Source organism: Zootoca vivipara, chromosome 6 (genome assembly GCF_963506605.1).
Source record: "Zootoca vivipara chromosome 6, rZooViv1.1, whole genome shotgun sequence".
NCBI lineage: Eukaryota > Metazoa > Chordata > Lepidosauria > Squamata > Lacertidae > Zootoca > Zootoca vivipara.
Genome location: NC_083281.1, coordinates 28,821,949 through 28,842,848, shown reverse-complemented (window position 1 = coordinate 28,842,848; position 20,900 = coordinate 28,821,949). Strand labels below are relative to the sequence as shown.

The following is a 20,900-nucleotide window of genomic DNA, read 5'->3' as shown; positions in this document are numbered from 1 at the left end:
CAGAGAATTCAGAAGGAGCCTTTGCTTTTAACCTGAAACATTTTCTGTGCTGCCAAGTTTATGCAGTTGCTGCTGTTGCACTGAAAGCTCTGTGGAGAACTCCAGCTGATTTTGGGACAGTGCATTTTGTTAAGAGGACAACCTGTTGTGTTCCATCCACACTAGTGGGAGTGACCAGGTCTGCATTGTTTTGGACTAATGTATGGATGCAAATGCAATTCTCCTCGTGGTTCCACTACTCCAAATGTTCCAATGCAGCTCTTGGCTCAAACAAAAAAAAATTAATAAAAAGCACATTTTGTCAGAAAATATGTTCCGAAACACATATTTAAATATATAGATGCTCCATAACAGTTGAGTAAGCATAAAGTGGCAATTCCAGAGTGAACACCAAGTGTGGCAATAGTTGGCATGATAATATCGATGAACAGAAGAGCTTATTGAATGGAAGATGCTAATGTTCTCTCAGAGCTTATGAAATGGGAATGGGACTGTTCTTTGGGGCTGCAGCCCTGCATCCAATTGTATCCACATAAAAATAGTGAAATAAAGGGAAAGTATGAATGCAAAGCCAGGGTGGGTTTTTTCTTTGAATCAACATAATAGAGTGTATTAGTATACAGTACTGCATTTTCTTGGAAATCTCCTCCCTCTTAAAACAAGGTCATTCCACAATCGCACGGACTTCTCCAAACAGGGACACTGTGTTCTAAACCCTGTCTTAATTTCCCCTCTTACAATCTTTCTCATTCACTCCATTAACTTAAAACGCATACAAATACTGTCCCCCTGATACAACACAATGAGGAATGGGTGGTACAACCAAACGAATGTTCATTTTCAACAGAAAAAATAGCTTAGAGCCAGCCTTGGGTAGAGCCTGGCCAAACTTTGCCAAAGGTGGAACATCCTTCACCAGCAAAGGAAGGGAAAAAACTGATGTGCAAGGGGGACAATGGATTGCCAGGGTCTTTTTCCTGAAGCTTTTCCCTCCCCTGATTTCAGGGTCTTTTGGCTGAAGCTTTTTCTTCCGTCGAGGTTCATCACGAATTCTGATTGATGGTCTCCCGGATCCATGGCATGACACAGCACACTTTCGCATACACACCTGGGTTCCCTTGCTGTGCGCACACTTGTGTTCCCCAAGAAACCACACCTTCGAGTTGCCCGCCGCAGGTGAGTGGGCCCCCAGAGTCACCCTGCATGGAGAAATGGAAGAAGTTTTCAGCAGGTGCACATTTCCATTCTGTGTGTTCCTCTGCATGGTGCTACTTAAACTCAGTTAAATGGCCTGCTTTGTTTTCATAACATGGCAAGCATACTTGGGTCTGTTATGTTCACCAGGGGAGAGCCATTGCTCAGTGGTAGGGTATAGTTTTGTGTGCTTGAGGTTTCACATTCAATCTGGTCAGAGTGGTTGGTGGGGCTGCTTACCTGGCTTCCCAGCGCTGAGGCTGCTGCCTATAACCAAGAGGGAGAGGGTAGGAAGGATAGAGCAGTGCAGGTGCAATGGAGGTGCAACAGCGGAGCCAATTCAGTGCACCTCACCGACCTCCCTGCCACCTTGCCCCTCTCCTTCTTGGCTGCTAGCAGTGACCTGCTTTGGGGAAGAACTAGAACAGGGGTGTCAAACTCAAATTCATCGGGGGCCGCATCAGCAGTTTGGTCACCCTCAAAGGGCCGGTTGTATCTGTAGGACTATGTGTCCACTCTTTATTATCATAAATTATTGTCACTGCATTCAATTATTACTGTTTTTTGTAATAATGTAATGTTTTTTGTAATAATGTAGTCCCCTTGGAACGCCCTCCCACCAGATGTCAAGGAAATAAACAACTCCCTGACTTTTAGAAGATATCTGAAGGCAGCCCTGTTTAGGGAAGCTTTTTAATATGTGACATTTTAATGTATTTTTAATTTTTGTTGGAAGCCGCCCAGAGTGGCTGGGGAAACCTAGCCAGATGGGCAGGGTACAAATAATAATATATTATTATTATTATTATTATTATTATTATTATTATGCTATGACACTGTTTCAATTGTATAGTGCAGACTGAGTCCTTGAAGAGTCTCTGGCAGAGTAGGCAGTGGATCAATTGTCTGACTCGGTATAAGGCAGTTTCATGTGTTCACCCTGACTTGTACGCTGAACATTCTCCAGGACGTGGTAAACCACAGTGATTTAGTGGGCATTCAGAAGACCAGTTGCTATGAGAAAAATAATAGCTCACAACTGCTCCATCACACAGTCATCACTATGTAAAAACAAGTGTGTGAATCATCTTTTTTTTCCCCTAGCTCCAACATAGGCTGTAGTCAAGTGTCACTTTCTGAAAGTCTCAGTGATTACTATCAAATTGATATTGGCTGGACAAATAAAGAAACAATGTAGCAAAATTATTTCTGGACTGCAGATGGGATTTTGTGTGCTTGACTATTCCTCCATGGGAATGGGGAAGAGATCATCAAAGATTAAAAACAAACACACACTAGACACCATCTTCTTGACTTTTAAATTTCTGTCTTAGGGTATTATTTTAAAAGTGGAGGAGCATTCAGTCATGTAATTCCCCACAAAGCTGCAGTCTAATGGAAGTCCAGTTACCTGGACTTCCTGTTATCTGCTACTGGTGGGCTGGGTTGTAGAGAAAGGAGGACGAGGATAGCGATGGGTCTCTCTCCAATTTGCTTCCATGAAGCGCACAAAAGTGGAGCAGAGTGTGGAGCGCGAGCCGCCTTCTTCCACCGGGGCGAGGAAGCCGGGGTGCATTAGGGCCCTGTGGGAAAGCGGCCCAAGCAGGGTCCCTCTGTCCAGCTTGTCTGGGTCTTAAATACATACACCTTCCACCCAAAGCGAGAGATCGGCGGGGTGCAGAGATGCGTATGTAAAAGCTCTCTCGAGCACTCTCTCTCTCGTAACTCCTGGGGTTTGCAGCAGCTGTGTTTGGAGGAGGCGTTTACAGCCCAGGATTCATTCTCTCTCTCTCTCTCTCTCTCTCTCTCTCTCTCTCTCACACACACACACACACACACACACACAGCGCCTAGGATCCGCTTTCCCTGCAACACTCACTTTAACTGACACAGTGATTACTTTCCACTCATTCGGAACGCCTTTCAAAAGAAAAGCGGAGTGCGGGGGGGGGGGAACCTCGGCAGGGTGCAGAGATACGTGCGTAAAAGTGCGCTCTCTCTCTCTCTCGTAACTCCTGGGGTTTGCAGCAGCTGTGTTTACATGGTGATTACTTCGGGAGAACTGCTGGAAAGATCCTGGAGATCCTCCCTCGATCAGTGCAGATTTTTTAAAAAAAGTTTCTTCTCTCCTCTCTTAAACATCTCCCCCACCATCGATCTCACTCTTGCTCTCTTGAAACTTAACATACTCTCTCTGCCTCTCATCCCCGCCCAGTCTCACTGCTGCTTCTCCCCATTTGCTGTAACAAACAAATTTCTGGTTTGGGTTTTTAAAGTTGCTTTTGAAACCCCAGAATCATATCTTCTTGTTGTTCAGGAGTTCAAAAAGGGGTGCATGGTTCTCACACGCTCCCAGCTCCTCCACGGCATCTCCTCCCTGCTGGAGGAGCCGCCCTCCAGCCCCACAGCGCTTGCCCGACTCCACCATGCCGCGATGCACGGTGCTCGGAGCCTCCGTCCAGCCAGAGGAGCCGCCCTCCAGCCGCTGCCCGCCCAGAGGGAAACATGGGGGTGGGGGTGAGGGTGGGGGCGCTTGAGGAATCTGTGCACCACGCGGCGCCAGATAAGCTGAAGACGGCCCTGGCGCTCGGGCGGCCAGCGCCGTCGCTGCTTCAGCTGCTGCTCGTCGCCTCGGACTCGGAGGAACGGAGGAAGTGCGACAGGGCGAGGAAGGGGAAGGAGCTGGGCGCGCGCGCTCTCAGGTTCCACCGCCTCCCCGCCTGCGGGGCCCTGTGCCCCCTGCAGGGCATTGCAGGCATTGCAGGGAAGCGCCTCTGCAGCCAGCAGCAAGCAGCAAGAGGAGGGAAAGCTGCGAGTGGCAAGCGGCGGGCGAACGGGCAGGCAAGTGACGGGCAGGCAAGCGGCGGCTACACGGGCCACATGACGAGGTCTGGCGGGCCGGATTTGGCCCGCGGGCCTTGTCTTTGACACCCGTGAACTAGAAGAAAAATAGTACTAGAAGAAGTTGTCATTTTCTGAATTTTGAATATGGTTCTCCCAAGGCCGGCTCTAAGGTAAGCCCGGGTGGCGCAGGGTGCCAGGGCGCCGGCCCACCAGGGGGGCGCTGCGCGGCTGCGTGCTGCACCTGCCTGCCGCGGTGAGAAACGGGGCGGGGGGCGCGCCGGAGCAATCATCGTACCACGGCGCCAGGGCCCCCGACATGCTTAAGATGGCCCTGGGTTCTCCATGGAGAATGTACAGTGGCACCTCTGGTTAAGAACTTAATTCATTCCAGATGTTTGTTCTTAACCTGAAACCATTCTTAACCTGAGGTACCACTTTAGCTAATGGGGCCTCCCGCTGCCACTGCGCCGCCACTGCGCGGTTTTTGTTCTCATCCTGGGGCGAAGTTCTTAACCGGAAGTACCGGTACTACTTCTGGGTTAGTGGAATTTGTAACCCGATGTGTCTGTAACCCGAGGTATCACTATACCAAAATGTGCACTAAAATGCATATTTTAAGATAAAATGTGCACAAAATCTTCCAAAGGAAATAAGCTGCCTACACTGGCCCCTTAGTTTGTTTTGACCCTAGAGAAGTGGTTGACCCTGGAGAAGAGGTCGGCAACATACTGTCCTGTAGGTAACATCCATCCGCCAAGGCCTTTTCTTTCTGAAAAGCTTCCTCCATTGACCCTTTTCTTTTGGAAAGCCTACAGGTAAGTTGCGTGGCAAGGTGGGATTGAACAGGGCGATTTGGTGGAGTGGGTGTGCCTCTGGTGCCCACTGGTTGCTGATCTGTGCCTTAGAGATCTAAACACAGGTTTGCTATCTAATTTAGGGGGGTTATTGGGTTGTTGTTTTTATTAAATGATATATTTTGTGGTTTTATATTACGATTTTGTTCTGTGAGCTGCCATGAGACTTCCGGGTATAAGGTGGTATATAAATTCAATGATGATGATGATACAGTTGTACCTTCGTTTTTGAACGCTTTGTGAGCCGAACGTTTTGGCTCCCGAACGTCGCAAACCTGGAAGTGACTGTTCCGGTTTGTGAACTATTTTTGGAAGCCGAACGTCCGGCAGGGCTTCTGTGGCTTCTGATTAGCTGCAGGAGCTTCCTGAAGCTAATCAGAAGCTGCGCTTTGGTTTTTGAACATTTTGGAAGTCAAGCGGACTTCCAGAATGGATTCCGTTCAACTTCCAAGGTACGACTGTAATAATAATAAATTCCATACATTAAAAATAAATAAATGCAGAGTGATGCAGAAATGGGAGGGAACAGGCTAATAAATGAAAATGTGTGAATCTGACAGGGACCAAAAACAGATTGATCTGTCCATGCTTGTGACCCTAACCCTTTTTCAACCTCTCAAAAGGTGTAGTCCATCTTCACATCAGCCCTCCTCTCACCTGGCAAGAGTCTCTGCCTCCTTCCTGTACTCCAGCACACATCATGTACGGTGAAATAGCACCACGATACGCCATATTACACTGTGATGTTGGGACAATGTTGACATCTGCACACTGTAGCTGAGCTGGAAGCTGAGCTGGAAGATATGTGTAGAGCATCGAAAGGTCAGCGGTAGTGGTGAAACAGAAAAAAAGTCCAAGCAGACAGTAAGGAATGCTTAAAAAAGACTTTGAAGAACACATTGCTGGAAACTTTAATATCAACAACAAGAAGTCCTTTGATATGTTAGTAGCAGGAAACCATCTAGGGAAGCAGTTTGACCCTTGGATGACAAGGGAGTCAAAGGAGCTGCAAATGAGGATAAAGAGATTTCAGAGAAGCTAAATGGTTCATTTGCATCTGTCTTCACAATGGAGGATATAGGACAGATTCCAGTGCCTGAACTAACCTTTGCAGGAGGCAAGTCCAATGAACTAAGACAGATATTTGTGACAAGATATGTGTATTCCAGGTTTGGTTTTGTCTTTTGTCCTGCTTTTGTTACACTATCGTGCAAGTGTCCTAAGTTCTTGTCTATATTTAATTTTTATTTATTTGTACAATTTATATTGAAATAAATCTCTTAAGCAGTTTACAACATAGGTTAGAGCAACCCCCCCAAATGTCAAATAATTCCTACTTTCTATAACCCACAATTAACAACTAAACAGTGTATTCTACTTAGCATCAACATAAATCTTACACACGAGAATACACTACAAACATAACATGCAGTATTCCACATTGTAGAGCACAGTAAGCAGCTAGAAAACAAATCTTCTAAATAGCAGGAAATAAAATATTATAAATGAATATCAACTAAAAAGTATAAAATCCACATTTTTAAATAACGTGATTGGCAGTTAGGCTAATTAGACTAATCTGCATGTTAGTTAGAGATGTACAGGTCTGGTTGTTTTTTTTTAGGAATTCGCCAGGATTTGAGTTTCTTGAGAACGCCTGGGCGGATCCCATCCAGACCCAATGATTTGCCTGTGCTAACTGGGGCAGGGCTGCAGCTCAGCACTGGAGAATCTGCTTTGCATGCAGGTAATCCCAGGTAAGGCTGGGACTGCCCTCTGTCTGAAACCCCAGAGAGGTCAATCAATGTGGACAATACTGAGTTATATAGAGCAATGATCTGATTGGGTAGAAGGCAACTTCCTATAAGCCCTATAGCTCTATGTTCTTAGGATTTTAAAAAGTGGGTGGAATGATGAAAATGAAATTTATCTTTGTGCAGCAGATTAGTTTCTACGCATCATCCAGACAAGCAAGAGGCATTACGTGAGTTCAAGGGCACATCCCGGGCAGGTGAAAACTCTGGAGAAGGGTGTGAAGCAAGCCCAGGAGAGGGGTTGGCTAAGAAGGGGATGTGGCCTGGGAGAATCCCATGGACCAGACACAGGTGTTTTTGTCCCCCAGTCCTGAGGCTCCCCTTCTCCCGCCTTCTAACGTTTGCAAGCTTACCTTGAGGAGATTTGATGGTACCCCAGCCTGAGACACTGCATAGACTCCCATCATTAGGGCTACCTGTGGGTAGGTTGACAGTCCTTACAGTTTCGGAGAGTCTGGCACAGGGACGAAGTCGGAGAAGCATGAAATCCTTGTCATTTTGTCTCCGGTTGTACCCTGGGTACACTTTAACTTCAGCGATATCCAAGCACTGTTCTCCCTGTTCAACCCTCTTCAAGTTGTGCTTTCCTAAGCACACCTTCATTCTGTATGGGGGCACAAGGCAAATGCAAAACTGAACAAAAGAATAGATAGTGGGTGAGCTGTGTGAATGCTGATTACAGATTGATCCAGCCTATGCCTCTTTGTCTAATGTGCAGGTTGCCAGGCTGTTAAAGTAAGGCTGTTGCTTGTCCCAGAGGAAGCATTCTCTCCCCCGCCATGTCACTGCATCTTGCTACAGCTTTCACTTACCCGGGTCTGGGTCTACAATGGGCCGCTGATAGCACCCAACATGGATGCACTAAGCTTCCTCCACAATAAATGTTCCAGTTGCCTCTGCGTCCGGTTACAATGGCCGCCTGGTAGGGTCTGGACTGTTGTGGACAAACATACCCTCCAATTATTCGATCAGCTGTGCCTGGCTGGGCAAAAGCTGAAACTAAACAAAACAAAACAAAAACTTTGTGGTTATTTCCATCGTGTATTTTATATCCATGGTTTGTTTCAGGAACTAGATTTCATGTAAGCTTAATGTGGGCAAGATTTTAAAAAATTGTGAAATAATGAGAGATCCTGAGTATGTAATCTTGCCTTAACACAGATTGGTGGACTACAGGAATTCTGCTAAAAGAAGGAACAGAAGAAGTTGCCTTATACCAAGTAAGACCATTGGTCCATCTAGCTCAGTTTTGTCTACACTGATCAGCAGCATCTCTCCAGGATCTCAGGTGAGGAGCCTTCCCAGTCCTACCTGGAGATGCCGGGGATTGAACTTGGGACTTTTTCCATACAAAGAAGATGCTCCATCCTTGACCTGTGGCCCTTCCCTATTCAATGACCATTCAGGACCCACACAAAAAGTTGTTTTCCCAACCTGTGCTTCACAATTCACTCGTCAACATGGTTCGCCAGGGGCAGCAATGCTCTTCAAAGTCTTGTGAAGGCTAGGCACATAGAAAAATGCCTTGTACCAGGGCAAACTATTTGTCCATCTAAGCACAGCATTGCTGACTTGGACGGGCAGTCAATCTCTAGGGTCCCAGGCAGAGTTCTATCACATCACATCACATGACACCTGCCTTTTAGTAAGAGATGCCAGGGATCAAAGCCAAGACGTTCGGTGTGCAAGTGTGTGCTCTGCAGGCTCTACTACCACTGAGTTATGGCCCCTCCATTATCTCTCTTCAGAAATTTCAGATGCCCCATATGTGTATGTGTGCAAATTCTGACCTATAGCAGATGGGAGAGGAGGCTTCCCTGCTTCAGTAGTACTTCTAAATATAAAAGCAGGATCTCCAATTGCAACCTGGTAGTTCTCTATCTTATAACAAGGGCAGCCAATATGGTGCCCTCCACATGCTGTTGGACTACAGTGCCCATCATCCATAGACATCAGCCTTGCCAGCTGTGACTTATGGGAGTCCAATAATACCTGGAGGACATCGTTGGCTACCCCTGCATCATCATTATCATCATTTATTATTTATACCCCGCCCATCTGGCTGAGTCTCCCCAGCCACTCTGGGCGGCTCTCAATACAGCATTAAATATTAAAAGCTTCCCTAAACAGGGCTGCCTTCAGATGTCTTTAAAAATTAGGATAGCTGCTTATTTCCTTGACATCTGATGGAAGGGTATTCCACAGGGCGGGTGCCGCTACTGAGAAGGCCCTCTGTCTGGTTCCCTGTAACCTCACTTCTCGCAGTGAGGGAACCGCCAGAAGGCCCTCGGCGCTGGATCTCAGTGTCCGGGCTGAACGGTGGGGGTGGAGACGCTCCTTCAGGTATACAGGACCAAGGCCGTTTAGGGCTTTAAAGGTCAATACCAACACTTTTAATTGTGCTTGGAAACGTACTGGGAGCCAGTGTAGATCTCTCAGGACCGGTGTTATGTGGTCCCGGCGGCCGCTCCCAGTCACCAGTCTAGCTGCCGCATTTTGGATTAGTTGCAGTTTCCGGGTCACCTTCAAAGGTAGCCCCACGTAGAGCGCATTGCAGTAATCCAAGCGGGAGATAACCAGAGCATGCACCACTCTGGTGAGACAGTCCGTGGGCAGGTAGGGTCTCAGCCTGTGTACCAGATGGAGCTGATAGACAGCTGCCCTGGACACAGAATTAACCTGCGCCTCCATGGACAAGCTGTGTCCAAAATGACTCACAGGCTGTGCACCTGGTCCTTCAGGGGCACAGTTACCCCATTCAGGACCAGGGAATCCTCCACACCTGCCTGCCTCCTGTCCCCCACAAACAGTACTTCTGTCTTGTCAGGATTCAACCTCAATCCGTTAACCACCATCCATCCTCCAACCGCCAACCAACCTCCAATCATAGCTTCTTCCTATACAGTGTGGTGGGATCCAAGTATGGGGGAAATAATACACATGGAGTATATAATTCTTACAACAGGAGCAAACAATTCTTGGTTTACCAGCAAATTTGGGTTTGCCCAATCAACATAAAAACATAAGAAGAGCCTGCTGGATCAGGCCAGTGGCCCGTCTAGCCTAACATCCTGTTGTCACATTATCCAACTAGATGCCTATGGGAAGCAGGCAAGCAGAAGAACAGCCTTCTCCCTGTTTGTGATTCCCAGCAACTGACATTCAGAGGCATATTGGCTCCAACAGTGGGGACAGAATATAGCACAGGAACACAGGAAGTTGCCTTAGACTGAGATAGACCATTGGCTCATCTATCTCAGTATTGTCTACACTGGCAGGCAGTGGCTCTCCAGGGTTTCAGGAAAGAGCCTCTCCCACCTGGAGGTGCTGGGGGTTGAACCCGGGATCTTCCCCATGCAAAACAGAAGCTCTACCACTGAGCTGCAGCCCTTCAGAACAAATGCCCAGTAAAGCAAGTAATATGGAAGCATTCCAGGCTCAGGACTGTCCATTGGCTAAGTAGGGATGTTGGGACAAGATGTCTACTGCTGTTTGACGTTAGGTATCTTTATAATTGCTGTCTGATATGCAATGTGTTAACAGCCTTGTTTATCATTCCATCAACCTGTCTGGTAGGTCCTTGTTACTTCCAGGTGAGAAATTGAGAGAGCGTGCCAGCACATTGCTGCCTCAGAACCCAGTTTGCCCAGCGCTCTTTGATTACCTGTAAGCCTCTCCATTTAAAATCCATATAAATGGTTAAAACATTTTTTTTAAAAAAAAAAATCACACGGGTTGGAATGTGGGAAGTTTCAACCAGAGAGGAAACCCCTCCCAGCTACCGAATACATATTTTTTTTTACCTGAGGCAAGGACAGATGACACTCCACTTTCATCAATATTACTTCATCACTTAGGTAGAAAGAGGCTCTTAAGGTTTCTGCTAGCTGCCATTTTATTTCCCCAATTGTTGTTGTTACTATTATTATTATTATTAACAACGACCCACCTTTCACCCTAAGGCCCCAGGGTAGGTTACAACATTAAAACACAATATTAAAAACAGTTTGAAACAACTTACAATCACAGAAATTGGGGGGGGGGCATTTCCTAAAAATATTCACATGGAGTGTCAAATGCCAGGATGGAGAGATTCATCTTCGGTATTTGCTAGAAGCTTTAGAGAAGGAGTTACACGGCTTACGGGCTGTCACAGAGAATGCCCTCTGCTGGGCCACCCCCACCTTGTGCGTCTTGGGGGGGCAAAGGAACTACCAAGAGGTTCCCCCCCCCTTGCCGATCTAAGCACCCGAGAGGGTCTGTATGGAAGAAGAGAGTCTTCCAGATATTCAGGGGCCTGAATCATTTAAGGCTTTAAACATAAAATGAGCACTTTGCAGTGGGCTCAGAAACCAGTGACACTGTTTTAAAACAGAGGTCAAAGCTGGCCTAAAGATGAGGCAGGGGGAAGCATCAGCCTCACGTGGTGGAAGCACAAAGGGTGCTGTCCTGCCCACCCCATTGCTTCCACCACTAGCAGAACACCAACCCATTCCAGCACACCCTGTTGCCACTCACCCTCCCAGCCCTGGGGTGGAGAAGGTGAGCGGAAACACTTTGCAGAACGCCCCTTCTCTCAGAAAGTTTGGCAAGAGAAGGGGCATTGTGAAGGACAGGCAGGAGTCCAAAGGGTGGGCAGAGGAGAGGGGCAGGCATGAGGTATTCTAGGGGAAGGGGCCAGTGATTTGTGCCACCTGTGAGGCAGGGGGGAGAGGAAGAAGTCAGGTAGCCAGAGATGGGGAGAGAGAGGTGAGGCAGGGGATAGAGTTGCAGGAAGGCACAGAGGTGGAAGAAACAGTCCCAGAGAGTGCCTGGCCATTAGAATCTGCTGAAGCTGCCATGCAAGAGAAGTTGCTGGCTGCTTGCATGCGCCGTATCAGAAGAAGGGGTTAAAATGTGTTGGTGGAGATGAGGTTGCACCGCTGTTCCAACTGTCTGGATTGGAGCACAGATCTGAAGAAGGAGATGCCCAGCTAGCTGTTTAGCAGAAGCAGTGCATGCGATTATTTCACCTTAGAAGCTGATGTAACCAAGTGCTTTGCCAATGAAGAACTAAGCTTTCAATTGTGCATCCTCATTGGGGGGAGGGGCGCTGGTGTGCTCACAACAGGCGTTCTGGAGTGCTGCATTGCCAGTGATCTTCCTGCCTCTGGGCTGGAGATGGCGAGTGGGAGCACCTTGCAGAACATCCCTCCTCTTGCTGAGTTTGGTGAGGTGGGACAGTTATATGAGATCTAAACAGAACCCCAGCCAGTAATCTGGCTGCTGCATTTTGGACCAATTGAAGTTTCCAAGTCATCTTCAAGGATAGCTTCAAGTACCAGAGTATTGCTATACTCCAGTCTGGAAGTTACCAGAGCATGGAGGACAGCGAACATGTCATCTCTTGCTCAACAAAGAATGTAGCCAGCAAATCAACTGGACCGGGGGGGGGGGGGAGGTACTGCTACCACTAAGGCCACCTGAGCCTCCAGACAACAGTCTTGAAGCCAGGGGCACCCGCAAACTGCGAACCTGCTCTTTCCAGGGAAGTGCCACCCCATTCAGGACAGGTCACCTCCTGGACGTAAAAACTTGAGACACAAATCACCTCCATCTTTTCGGGATTCACCTTCACATCCACGTCCAGCCTATGACTGACTCCAGTACAGGCCTAAAACATCAACGGCCTCTTCTGGTTCAGTGGGAACAGAGATGATATCCTGGGTATGACATCATTTGGAGGTAGGGGGGAGCCTCTAGAGATGGCTCCAACCAGAAGGGAAACCGCTCAGCACCTCCCAATACATTTCGCTGCCTGAGGCAAAAGATAAGATGGCACCTGTGTCATCTTACCTCCTTCAACTGACAGGACTGCCAATGGAATCTTACTTCAGCACTGAAATAAGAGAGGCCCCTAAGGTCACTCCTGGCTGCCATCTTATTTCCCCCCCAAGATGCCCTGGATGTAGTAACATCATCCTGGGTGGGGAAAGGGCAGTCTTCACTGAGGGTAAGTAAGTAAGTAAGTAAGTAAGTAAGTAAGTAAGTAAGTAAGTAAGTAAGTACAGGGCCGTCTTAAGGGTATCCAGCGCCATGGTGTAAAATCCCTCCGGCATCCCCCCCCCGCTTGCTAGGTGCCATTGGAACGGCGGCTAGTAAGCCTGCTGTTGCGAGGAGACATGGCGGGAACAGCGCACCAAAAGGAGGCCTTTTGGGCGCTGCTCCCGCCGCCCCCCCCTCACCTGGGCAGGCTTGCTAGGCGCCGTTGCCACTAAGCCACTAAGCCGCGCCACTAAGCCAAATGGAAAGGACGGTCCTGAGTAAGTAAATGTCAGCACCCAGTGGTGGAGGAAAACAGATAAGGCTCAAATTACCACAGGTAATTTGAGCCCCTCAAACCCTTAAGAAATACCCCTTCTAAGAAACTGAATATGGGGCAGGGAATTAGGGGGGTGCACTCTGCTACCACTCAAAAAGCATGAATGTCAGGGGCTGGCTGGATGAGGAAGAGTGGTGGAAACCACCCAACCAAGAGCTACCTCCCGCCCAGGGAAGGCGCAGAGGAAGAGGAGCCTGGGGACTGGTGGTGGTGGGACACTGGCCACACCTCAGAGGAGGGGATGAGCTGGGAAGTGAGCTTAGAAGCAAGGCACTTGAGGGCAAGTGAAGAGACAGACACTGGCAGAAGCTGCCCCAGCACAAGGCACAGTGAGGAGGCTTCCAGTTTGGATGCAGGCGCCGACAGCGATGACAGAGGGGAGGTAGACCCAGCAGTTCTCCCTCTGACAGCATGCTGCCCCGCCATTCCTAGAATGAGGCATTTGTTGCTTGTTGCCGAGCAGTGAGTCAGGCAGACGCAGAGAGGGTCCCTTGGAGCTCACTGGAGCAAAAGACCACAGAGGGAGCAGCTTGGTGCAGAGGGCTAGAGAGTGAAGGAGGGGCAACACACCAGTTTCGAACAAAGGCAGCTTTACCTTTTAGAGGTCTCTGTTTGTTCTGTGTTTTGCAAGTTAGCCAACCATATCTCCCCCTCCCTCCCTCCCTCCCTCCCTCCCTCCCTCCCTCCCTCCCTCTCCTATGAATGACCTGCTCTGCCTGTCGGCTCCCTGACACTGGAGGGATACACATTTCCAAAATCAACAAATAGCAACAACTTAGGAACGTTCAACTTAGGAAGTAAGCTCAACATCAAAAAAACCAAGATCATGGCCACTGGTCCCATCACCTCCTGGCAAATAGAAGGGGAAGAAATGGAGGCAGTGAGAGATTTTACTTTCCTGGGCTCCTTGATCACTGCAGATGGCGACAGCAGTCACGAAATTAAAAGACGCCTGCTTCTTGGGAGAAAAGCAATGACAAACCTAGACAACATCTTAAAAAGCAGAGACATCACCTTGCCGACAAAGGTCCGTCTAGTTAAAGCTATGGTTTTCCCAGTAGTGATGTATGGAAGTGAGAGCTGGACCATAAAGAAGGCTGTTCGCCAAAGAATTGATGCTTTTGAATTATGGTGCTGGAGGAGACTCTTGAGAGTCCCATGGACTGCAAGAAGATCAAACCTCTCCATTCTGAAGGAAATCAGCCCCGAGTGCTCACTGGCAGGACAGATCCTGAAGCTGAGGCTCTAATACTTTGGCCACCTCATGAGAAGAGAAGACTCCCTGGAAAAGACCGTGATGTTGGGAAAGATGGAGGGCACAAGGAGAAGGGGACGACAGAGGATGAGATGGCTGGACAGTGTTCTCAAAGCTACAAACATGAGTTTCACCAAACTGCGGGAGGCAGTGCAAGACAGGAGTGCCTGGCGTGCTATGATCCATGGGGTCACGAAGAGTCAGACACGACTAAACGACTAAACAACAACAACAAGGAATGTAACAAAGAGACCTTCTAGATCAGCCCTTATAGTCCAGCATCCTGTTCTCACAGTGGCCAACCAGATGCCTATGGGAAGCCTGGAAGAAGGATCTGAGCAGAAGACCACTACTCTCCCCATTTGTGATTCCCAGCAACTATTCTCATTGCTCCCAACAGTATCGGCACAACAAGGAAAAAGAAGAAAACAGTGAGCATCGAGCCGTTGCTGCCCCCATGTCACTTTGCTTATTTCCTTACCTCCAGAGCTCATCAGGAGCAGCCCAAACGCCAACAGCTTCATCGTTGCACTGGCAGATCAAGAGACCAGTCTTCCCAAGGAACTTGCTGCAGGGTAAAACATTTATGGTGAACAATTGTGATGGATGGATGTCAGATTGAGTCACTGATACCGGTACCACAGCATACACCCAAATTACAATAATGAACAACATTATCATCAGTAATTGTTTATGTAAACAACTCATCAGTAGTTATTATTCATGATACATTATTGTTAGCGCTTATGCTGAAGCAAACGTCAAGGTAAATGTTTCCTGTTTGGTTGAGGACACGTGTGACCCCCACACAGGGTCAGGGCTGAATGGAAAAGAGGATGTGATTTCTTTCCTATTAGCCTAACAACAACACTACTAAAATAAATGAAGGAGGAAAGCAATGATAATAACAGAACAGAAGAATTACTATGTTGGTTTAACTGGCTGTAAGCTGCTTTGGGGATTGAAGAGCAGTTATGAAATAAATAGCAAACGCAAGACAAAGTTTTAAAGCATTTTGAAAAATCGGATATGTTGTCCCTTAGGGTGGTACATTATTATGAACCAATGCTAGTTCCACTCAGACCAGGCCTATTGAAATTAATGGACATGACTAACTTACAGTAGGTCAATTAATGTCAATGGGTCTACTCTAGGTGGAACTTAGCTGGATGCAACCCAGGGCAGAGACATTGAAATTAGTGGACCCATGTGAATTATTGTTATGATTATGTCACATACATAAGCTAAGAATCATAAACCAACATGCAGAAATTAATCAAAACAAATCCAGGTTGTCACTTTTAATAAATTAAAAAGCTGATATCAGGGTGAAGGAAGTCAAAACTTTATGTTATTTATATTTATGTGGTGTAAATGTTTAAGTTTCGTTGGTTGTAACTTTTATTGTCACTATCTAACTTTTAATTTCTTTTTATTGCTGTATATTGTTTTTGTTTTGTTTTGTGTTTTTCTGTTTTGTTGTTGTTCTGATGTATCAATAAAATCTATTTTTTTATATAAAAAAAATGAAATTAGTGGACTCAAGTTAACCAGGTCAATTAATTTCAATGAGTGTACTCTGATGATGGTCAACGCTAGATGCAACCCCAGGAATCCAAGTGAGAAAAAAGAAGGGCAGTGTGAAGTGATGAGAGAAAGGTTGGGTAACTTGGCGCCCTCCAGGTGTCGTTGGACCACACCTCTCATCATCCCTGATGAGATGGCAGTAGGATAGGCAGTGGACACATTGTGTCTGCAGGCAGATGCAAATTCCAGAGGTGTATCATTGCAATCAGGTTGTAATCAGAGAGTATTTTTCATTCAACATCCCTGGTAATTGGGGGAGTAATTTTATGAGATACAGAGCACTCTGGATTTACCTTGAAGCAGTCACATGATGAAGAGGCCGCAAGGTCAAAATGCAGGTGACTGCTAAAAGCTTTGTTTATTTACATTATGCTGTTGAACTGAATTCCCGTCTGTCCTTTAATCTCACTTGATTAGTGTATTTAGAAGCTCTTTTATCTTATTGTTATCTTATTGATGTTTAATTATATATTGAGTGCGATCTTGCAGTTGGAGTCCAGCAACATCTGGAGGACCAGATGTTGTCCATCTCTGTGTTAAAGTCCTGGATTGGGGCAAGCAAGCCTGGGGACACTGTGACCCTCTCATTGGTGTTCATCTGGTAGGCTGGGACCTACTGCTGGGTTGCAGCTTAATCTAAAGCAATCTGAGACACAACAGCAGTACTACCACCATACAGATACAAGGGGGGGTTATGGAGATGGGGGGTCCCCAAATGCATGTTTGGACTAAAGGTTGGTCTCAGATCTGAAAAAGGTTAGGGAAGTCCCTAACTCACCGACAGTTTGAGACCTATCGGCTACCCTCACGTGGTTTAGTCGGCCAGTTGAAGCCGTTCCCAGGGTGTGGCAGCCGGACAGCTTCTAGGAGCCACAGGTGAGAGCAAAGCACAGGGTGGGGACCTAAGGTGGACAAGCTGCTACAGAAGGAGCATGACATGTCCCCCACCAGAGGAACTAACTCTCCCCTAACTCCTCATACACCCCTGCTTGTATAACTCCTGCATATTTATAGGTGCTCTCTGTATCTAACAGAAATTCACCTCTACTGAAAGCAAGCTAAATTCCAACAAAGGCCCACAGTATTTTCATAAGGTTGTTCAAATAGCTGAAGCATAATTCCAAGAATTAGACAACTTCTTATCCAGGTGTCCATCAATACAACTGCCAATGGTGACCAGAAATGTAAATCTAGTGAACTGAAGGGAAAGCCTGTCATAAATGTTACTGGGCGAATAATATTTGGGAATATGGTATTATTTTAAAAGTCACTTGAAGGGAGAGAGAGGGGCGGGGAGAGAGAAAATATTTCAAAGTGACTGTGTCTTTTACCCTTTGCCTTCTGCAATAGTGGCCACGGTTGTTTTTACTATTACAGTGCTACCTCTGGTTAAGAACTTAATTCATTCCGGAGGTCCGTTCTTAACCTGAAACTGTTCTTAACCTGAGGTACCACTTTAACTAATGGGGGCTCCTGCTGCCGCCGCGCTGCCAGAGCACAATTTCTGTTCTCATCCTGAAGCAAAGTTCTTAACCCGAGGTACTACTTCTGGGTTAGCAGAGTCTATAACCTGAAGCGTTTGAAACCCGAAGCGTTTTTAACCCGAGGTACCACTGTAATAGTTTTTTAAAAATAAATAATAGTAATAATTTGCTGCCATTTGTGGTAGCCACACAGCTTGGCATTCATCAGGCCAGCCTAAAGTTTCAATCAATCAATCAATCAATCATTACAACCACAGATCAGCCATACACATGATATATTTAAAACATTATGTCAGGGTTGTTGCGACTACTCTTGAGTAACAACCCTCCGCATGCTTGTCTTTCAGAAGTTTTTAGTAGTGCACATTATTTATAGTGAAGTGAGCTGCTGGTTGCATATCTTGTCAGTCCGAATCAGAATCCGGCACTGCCCCCTTCCGTGATTTGGACCAACATAAGAGCCTCGGGACAGTGAATCTCCTCCCTCTTCTCCTCCTCCTCAATTCCAGTGTCGGGGGGAAGGGTCTGCGATCTGCCTTATTCCTCTCCTCTCTCTCCCTCTCCCTGTCTTCCTGCCTGTGGAGCAGGGGCTCTTGGATGTTGCCAGAGCTTGGGCACTCCCTTTCCGTCTCCTGACTTTCCTCATCCGCCCCTTTGCTTTCCTGGCTGCTTGGAGATGGGCTGCTTCTGATGAGGGGGGGCTGTTCTCTATAAGCCCTTCCCCTTACACATTATCATGCCACTTTAACATTCACGGCTTCCATCTCAAAGAATCCAATGGAATCATAGTTTGTTAAGGGTTCTTGGAACTGTAGCTCTGTGAGGGGTAAACTATAGTTCCCATGATTCTTTGGGGGAAGCCATGATGGTTAAAGTGGTATAAATGTGTTTCAGATACAAGGTGTGGATGTCACTGCAGCCAACTGTGAAAGTTCACACTCATCTGAATTTTGTGATGCAAGTCTCCAAATCATGTGTTTCTAATTTCATATGCAAGATGGGCATAAATGCATATATTTGGATTCCAGAATTTCACATTTTGGGTTACACATTCCAACAGAACAATCCAGCACAAGCCTACTCAGAAGTAGATAGGTTCCATCCAGTTCATTAGGGCCTGTTCTAAGGGATAGCTTAGCAGTCTAAATCCATGTTCTTATTTTGGAGTAGAATAAAAACACAGAGAGAGAGAGGGAGGGAGGGAGAGGGAGAGGGAGAGACTACACATATTTTTGTGCCAAGACTTGATCCCCAACAACAACAAGAGTAGCAGTGAACAAAACAACCAAATTTCACCCAAATTCCCAATATTCTGATACAGTGGTACCTCAGTTTATGAACTTAATCTGTTCCAGAAGTCCGTTCTTAAACCAAAACTGTTCTTAAACCAAGGCGCGCTTTCCCTAATGAGGCCTCCCGCCGCCGGTGCCCTTCCACCGTTCGGCTTCCGTTCTTAGACAGAGGTAAAGTTCGCAAACCGGGACACTACTTCCAGTTTTGCACAGTTTGTAAACTGAATCGTTCTTAAACAGGACTGTTCTTAAACCAAGGTACCACTGTACTCATAAGAAATTGATGCATTCTGAAATCTCCTTGGGATGCTTTAGTCACCTGAGTCATCCTTCAGTAAGGACCTCTGAAACCAATGTTGCATGGCTGGTATTCTCAAGTATCAGGTTCATTTCAACTCTGAACTCTGAACTTCAAATTGGAAAAATTCACCAGAATCACACACAACTCTTTGAATCCAACTACCCTTCATTAAGACCCACCCACCTGTAAGATCAACCCCCTGTAGCTCCATGTTGCATTTCTATAATCCAACTGTATAATCCACTTAGAAGCCAGCTGTGGCATTAAGCAGTATATAAAATAAATAAATAACTACTACCAGGATTTTTTTTTAAAAGGAATGAAACACAGGGATTTCCCCTTGCAGAATTGCCTTCCAACATCCTGAGAAACAGTAGCCAAGAATGACTCCCAATCTGTCCTATTGTTTCACTGCCAAGGCTGCAAGAGAAGGAAAACATAGGCAGGGATGGCGTGATGGATGCCTTTGCAGCTCAGCTCCTTGACAGCCGTGATGACGGATGGGTGCTTTAATTATTTATTTGAGGCCCTCCATCGAATAGCTCCCCAACGGCAGCCAGCAATATGTCGTTTCATATTTTAAATAGCACTCCCGACGACACACACATACAACTGGAAATAGCTGAAACAAGAATTGCCTGCTGATTAATAAGCACAGTTTCTTTGCCTCCTGGATAACATTCTAAACATAACCCTAAGAGCGAATCTATATATAGGCTTACCTGCCGTTCCTGGCGGGAGAAGCCCTGGGTGGAAGGAGCTTCAACAGTGATGTCTGGTAGGAGAACAGGTGAATAACTAGTGGAGAAGTTAGCATTTAAATGCCAAAGGAGTAGGGCGGCCTTGGTGGATTCCCTTCCTGGTGCATCACAGCTTTGAAGGCTCTCGCTGTGACTCAAAGCCGCGGCTGTATATCTTCTGATCTCTGAACTCCAACAAGAAAACCCACGTTACTGGGCCAAGCTGCTGATGGGTCCACCCTCCACCTCTTCATATGATTGCTCTTGCAGCCTTGCCAAGGGGCATTTGCAGGCAGGGCTCATCCCAGGATATTTATGGCACTATATGCAATGCATGCCCAAGAGAACAGTGGCACCTCCAGTGTACGGTACCTTTTTCCAGGGAAGGGTGACGGAGGAAAGGGAAATATGAAAGTCACCCTTTGCACTCCTGAAAAGATTGGCACACGAGAAACCTGAAAGGCAGGCTCTCCTTCACCTTCAAAGGAAAATCTAGATCTCTTGCGTGCCCATTGATGCCAGGTATACAGTCCACCCTTGTCAGAAGTTTCTGTTATGCATGTCTATTTTTCATTTCCTGCACAGAGCAATGCTTCAGAAGAGACCTGGGCTTTTATCAATGTTCAAACTAGACCCTTAGTGCAGTTGGATGAACAGCGATTAGCAGGTGACCATCTTAAGGAGCATCATGCCATTAGGTTAAGATTTACAAGATGATTTCTCCATGTCAAGCTTCTGTTCACAGCAGGCATGGTGGGACCTATGCAGTTTTGCTTATCACCTGTGAACCCTAGCCATGCTGGCTAAGGATGGGAGAGAACTGTGATTCAGTTCACAGTCAGAGGTATATTGCATATTGACACCATAACTTGTTGCAATTTATAAGACTCATCCTCTGTGGTTTTGCCTAATCCGCTTTGAAAGCTGTGGTTTTGCCTAATCCGCTTTGAGTGCTATCAACACATCTTGCAGAAGCAAATTCCATAACATTGATCCCATAAAATAATGATACATTGTCTATCCTGAGTCTTTTGCTGGCCAGTTTCATTGGATGGTCCCAAGGTCTTCTTTCGTAAGTGTCTAATGAGAAGCCCTTGAAATTGAAGCAGCTGAGTGGTGAAATGGAAGTTGCGATGAGCTTAGTCAACAACCCAGGGCAAAATCAGGAGCTGTT

General features: G+C 46.7%; 1 protein-coding gene across 1 annotated transcript; it reads right to left on the bottom strand.

The window, feature by feature from the left end:
* Positions 1 to 493: 493 nt before the first annotated feature.
* On the bottom strand, positions 494 to 19,842 carry LOC118086568 (trypsin-3). Its single transcript, XM_035118337.2, has 6 exons — positions 19,709 to 19,842; positions 14,804 to 14,890; positions 7,519 to 7,705; positions 7,060 to 7,310; positions 5,550 to 5,686; positions 494 to 1,199 (listed from the first exon to the last, which is right to left on the bottom strand). The coding sequence occupies exons 2-6, from the start codon at positions 14,844 to 14,846 to the stop codon at positions 1,044 to 1,046; spliced, it is 774 nt and encodes a 257-aa protein (XP_034974228.1). The 5' UTR covers positions 14,847 to 14,890; positions 19,709 to 19,842; the 3' UTR covers positions 494 to 1,043.
* Positions 19,843 to 20,900: the final 1,058 nt, after the last annotated feature.

Excerpts from the sequence above, each read along its gene's own strand:
- LOC118086568 (XM_035118337.2), bottom strand. The coding sequence starts at position 14,846 with ATGAAGCTGTTGGCGTTTGGGCTGCTCCTGATGAGCTCTGGAG. Across the intron at positions 7,311-7,518 it reads CATTGTAGACCCAGACCCGG|AATGAAGGTGTGCTTAGGAA; the intron begins GTAAGTGAAAGC and ends GCCCCCATACAG. Across the intron at positions 1,200-5,549 it reads GAGGCAGAGACTCTTGCCAG|GGTGACTCTGGGGGCCCACT; the intron begins GTGAGAGGAGGG and ends TTCTCCATGCAG.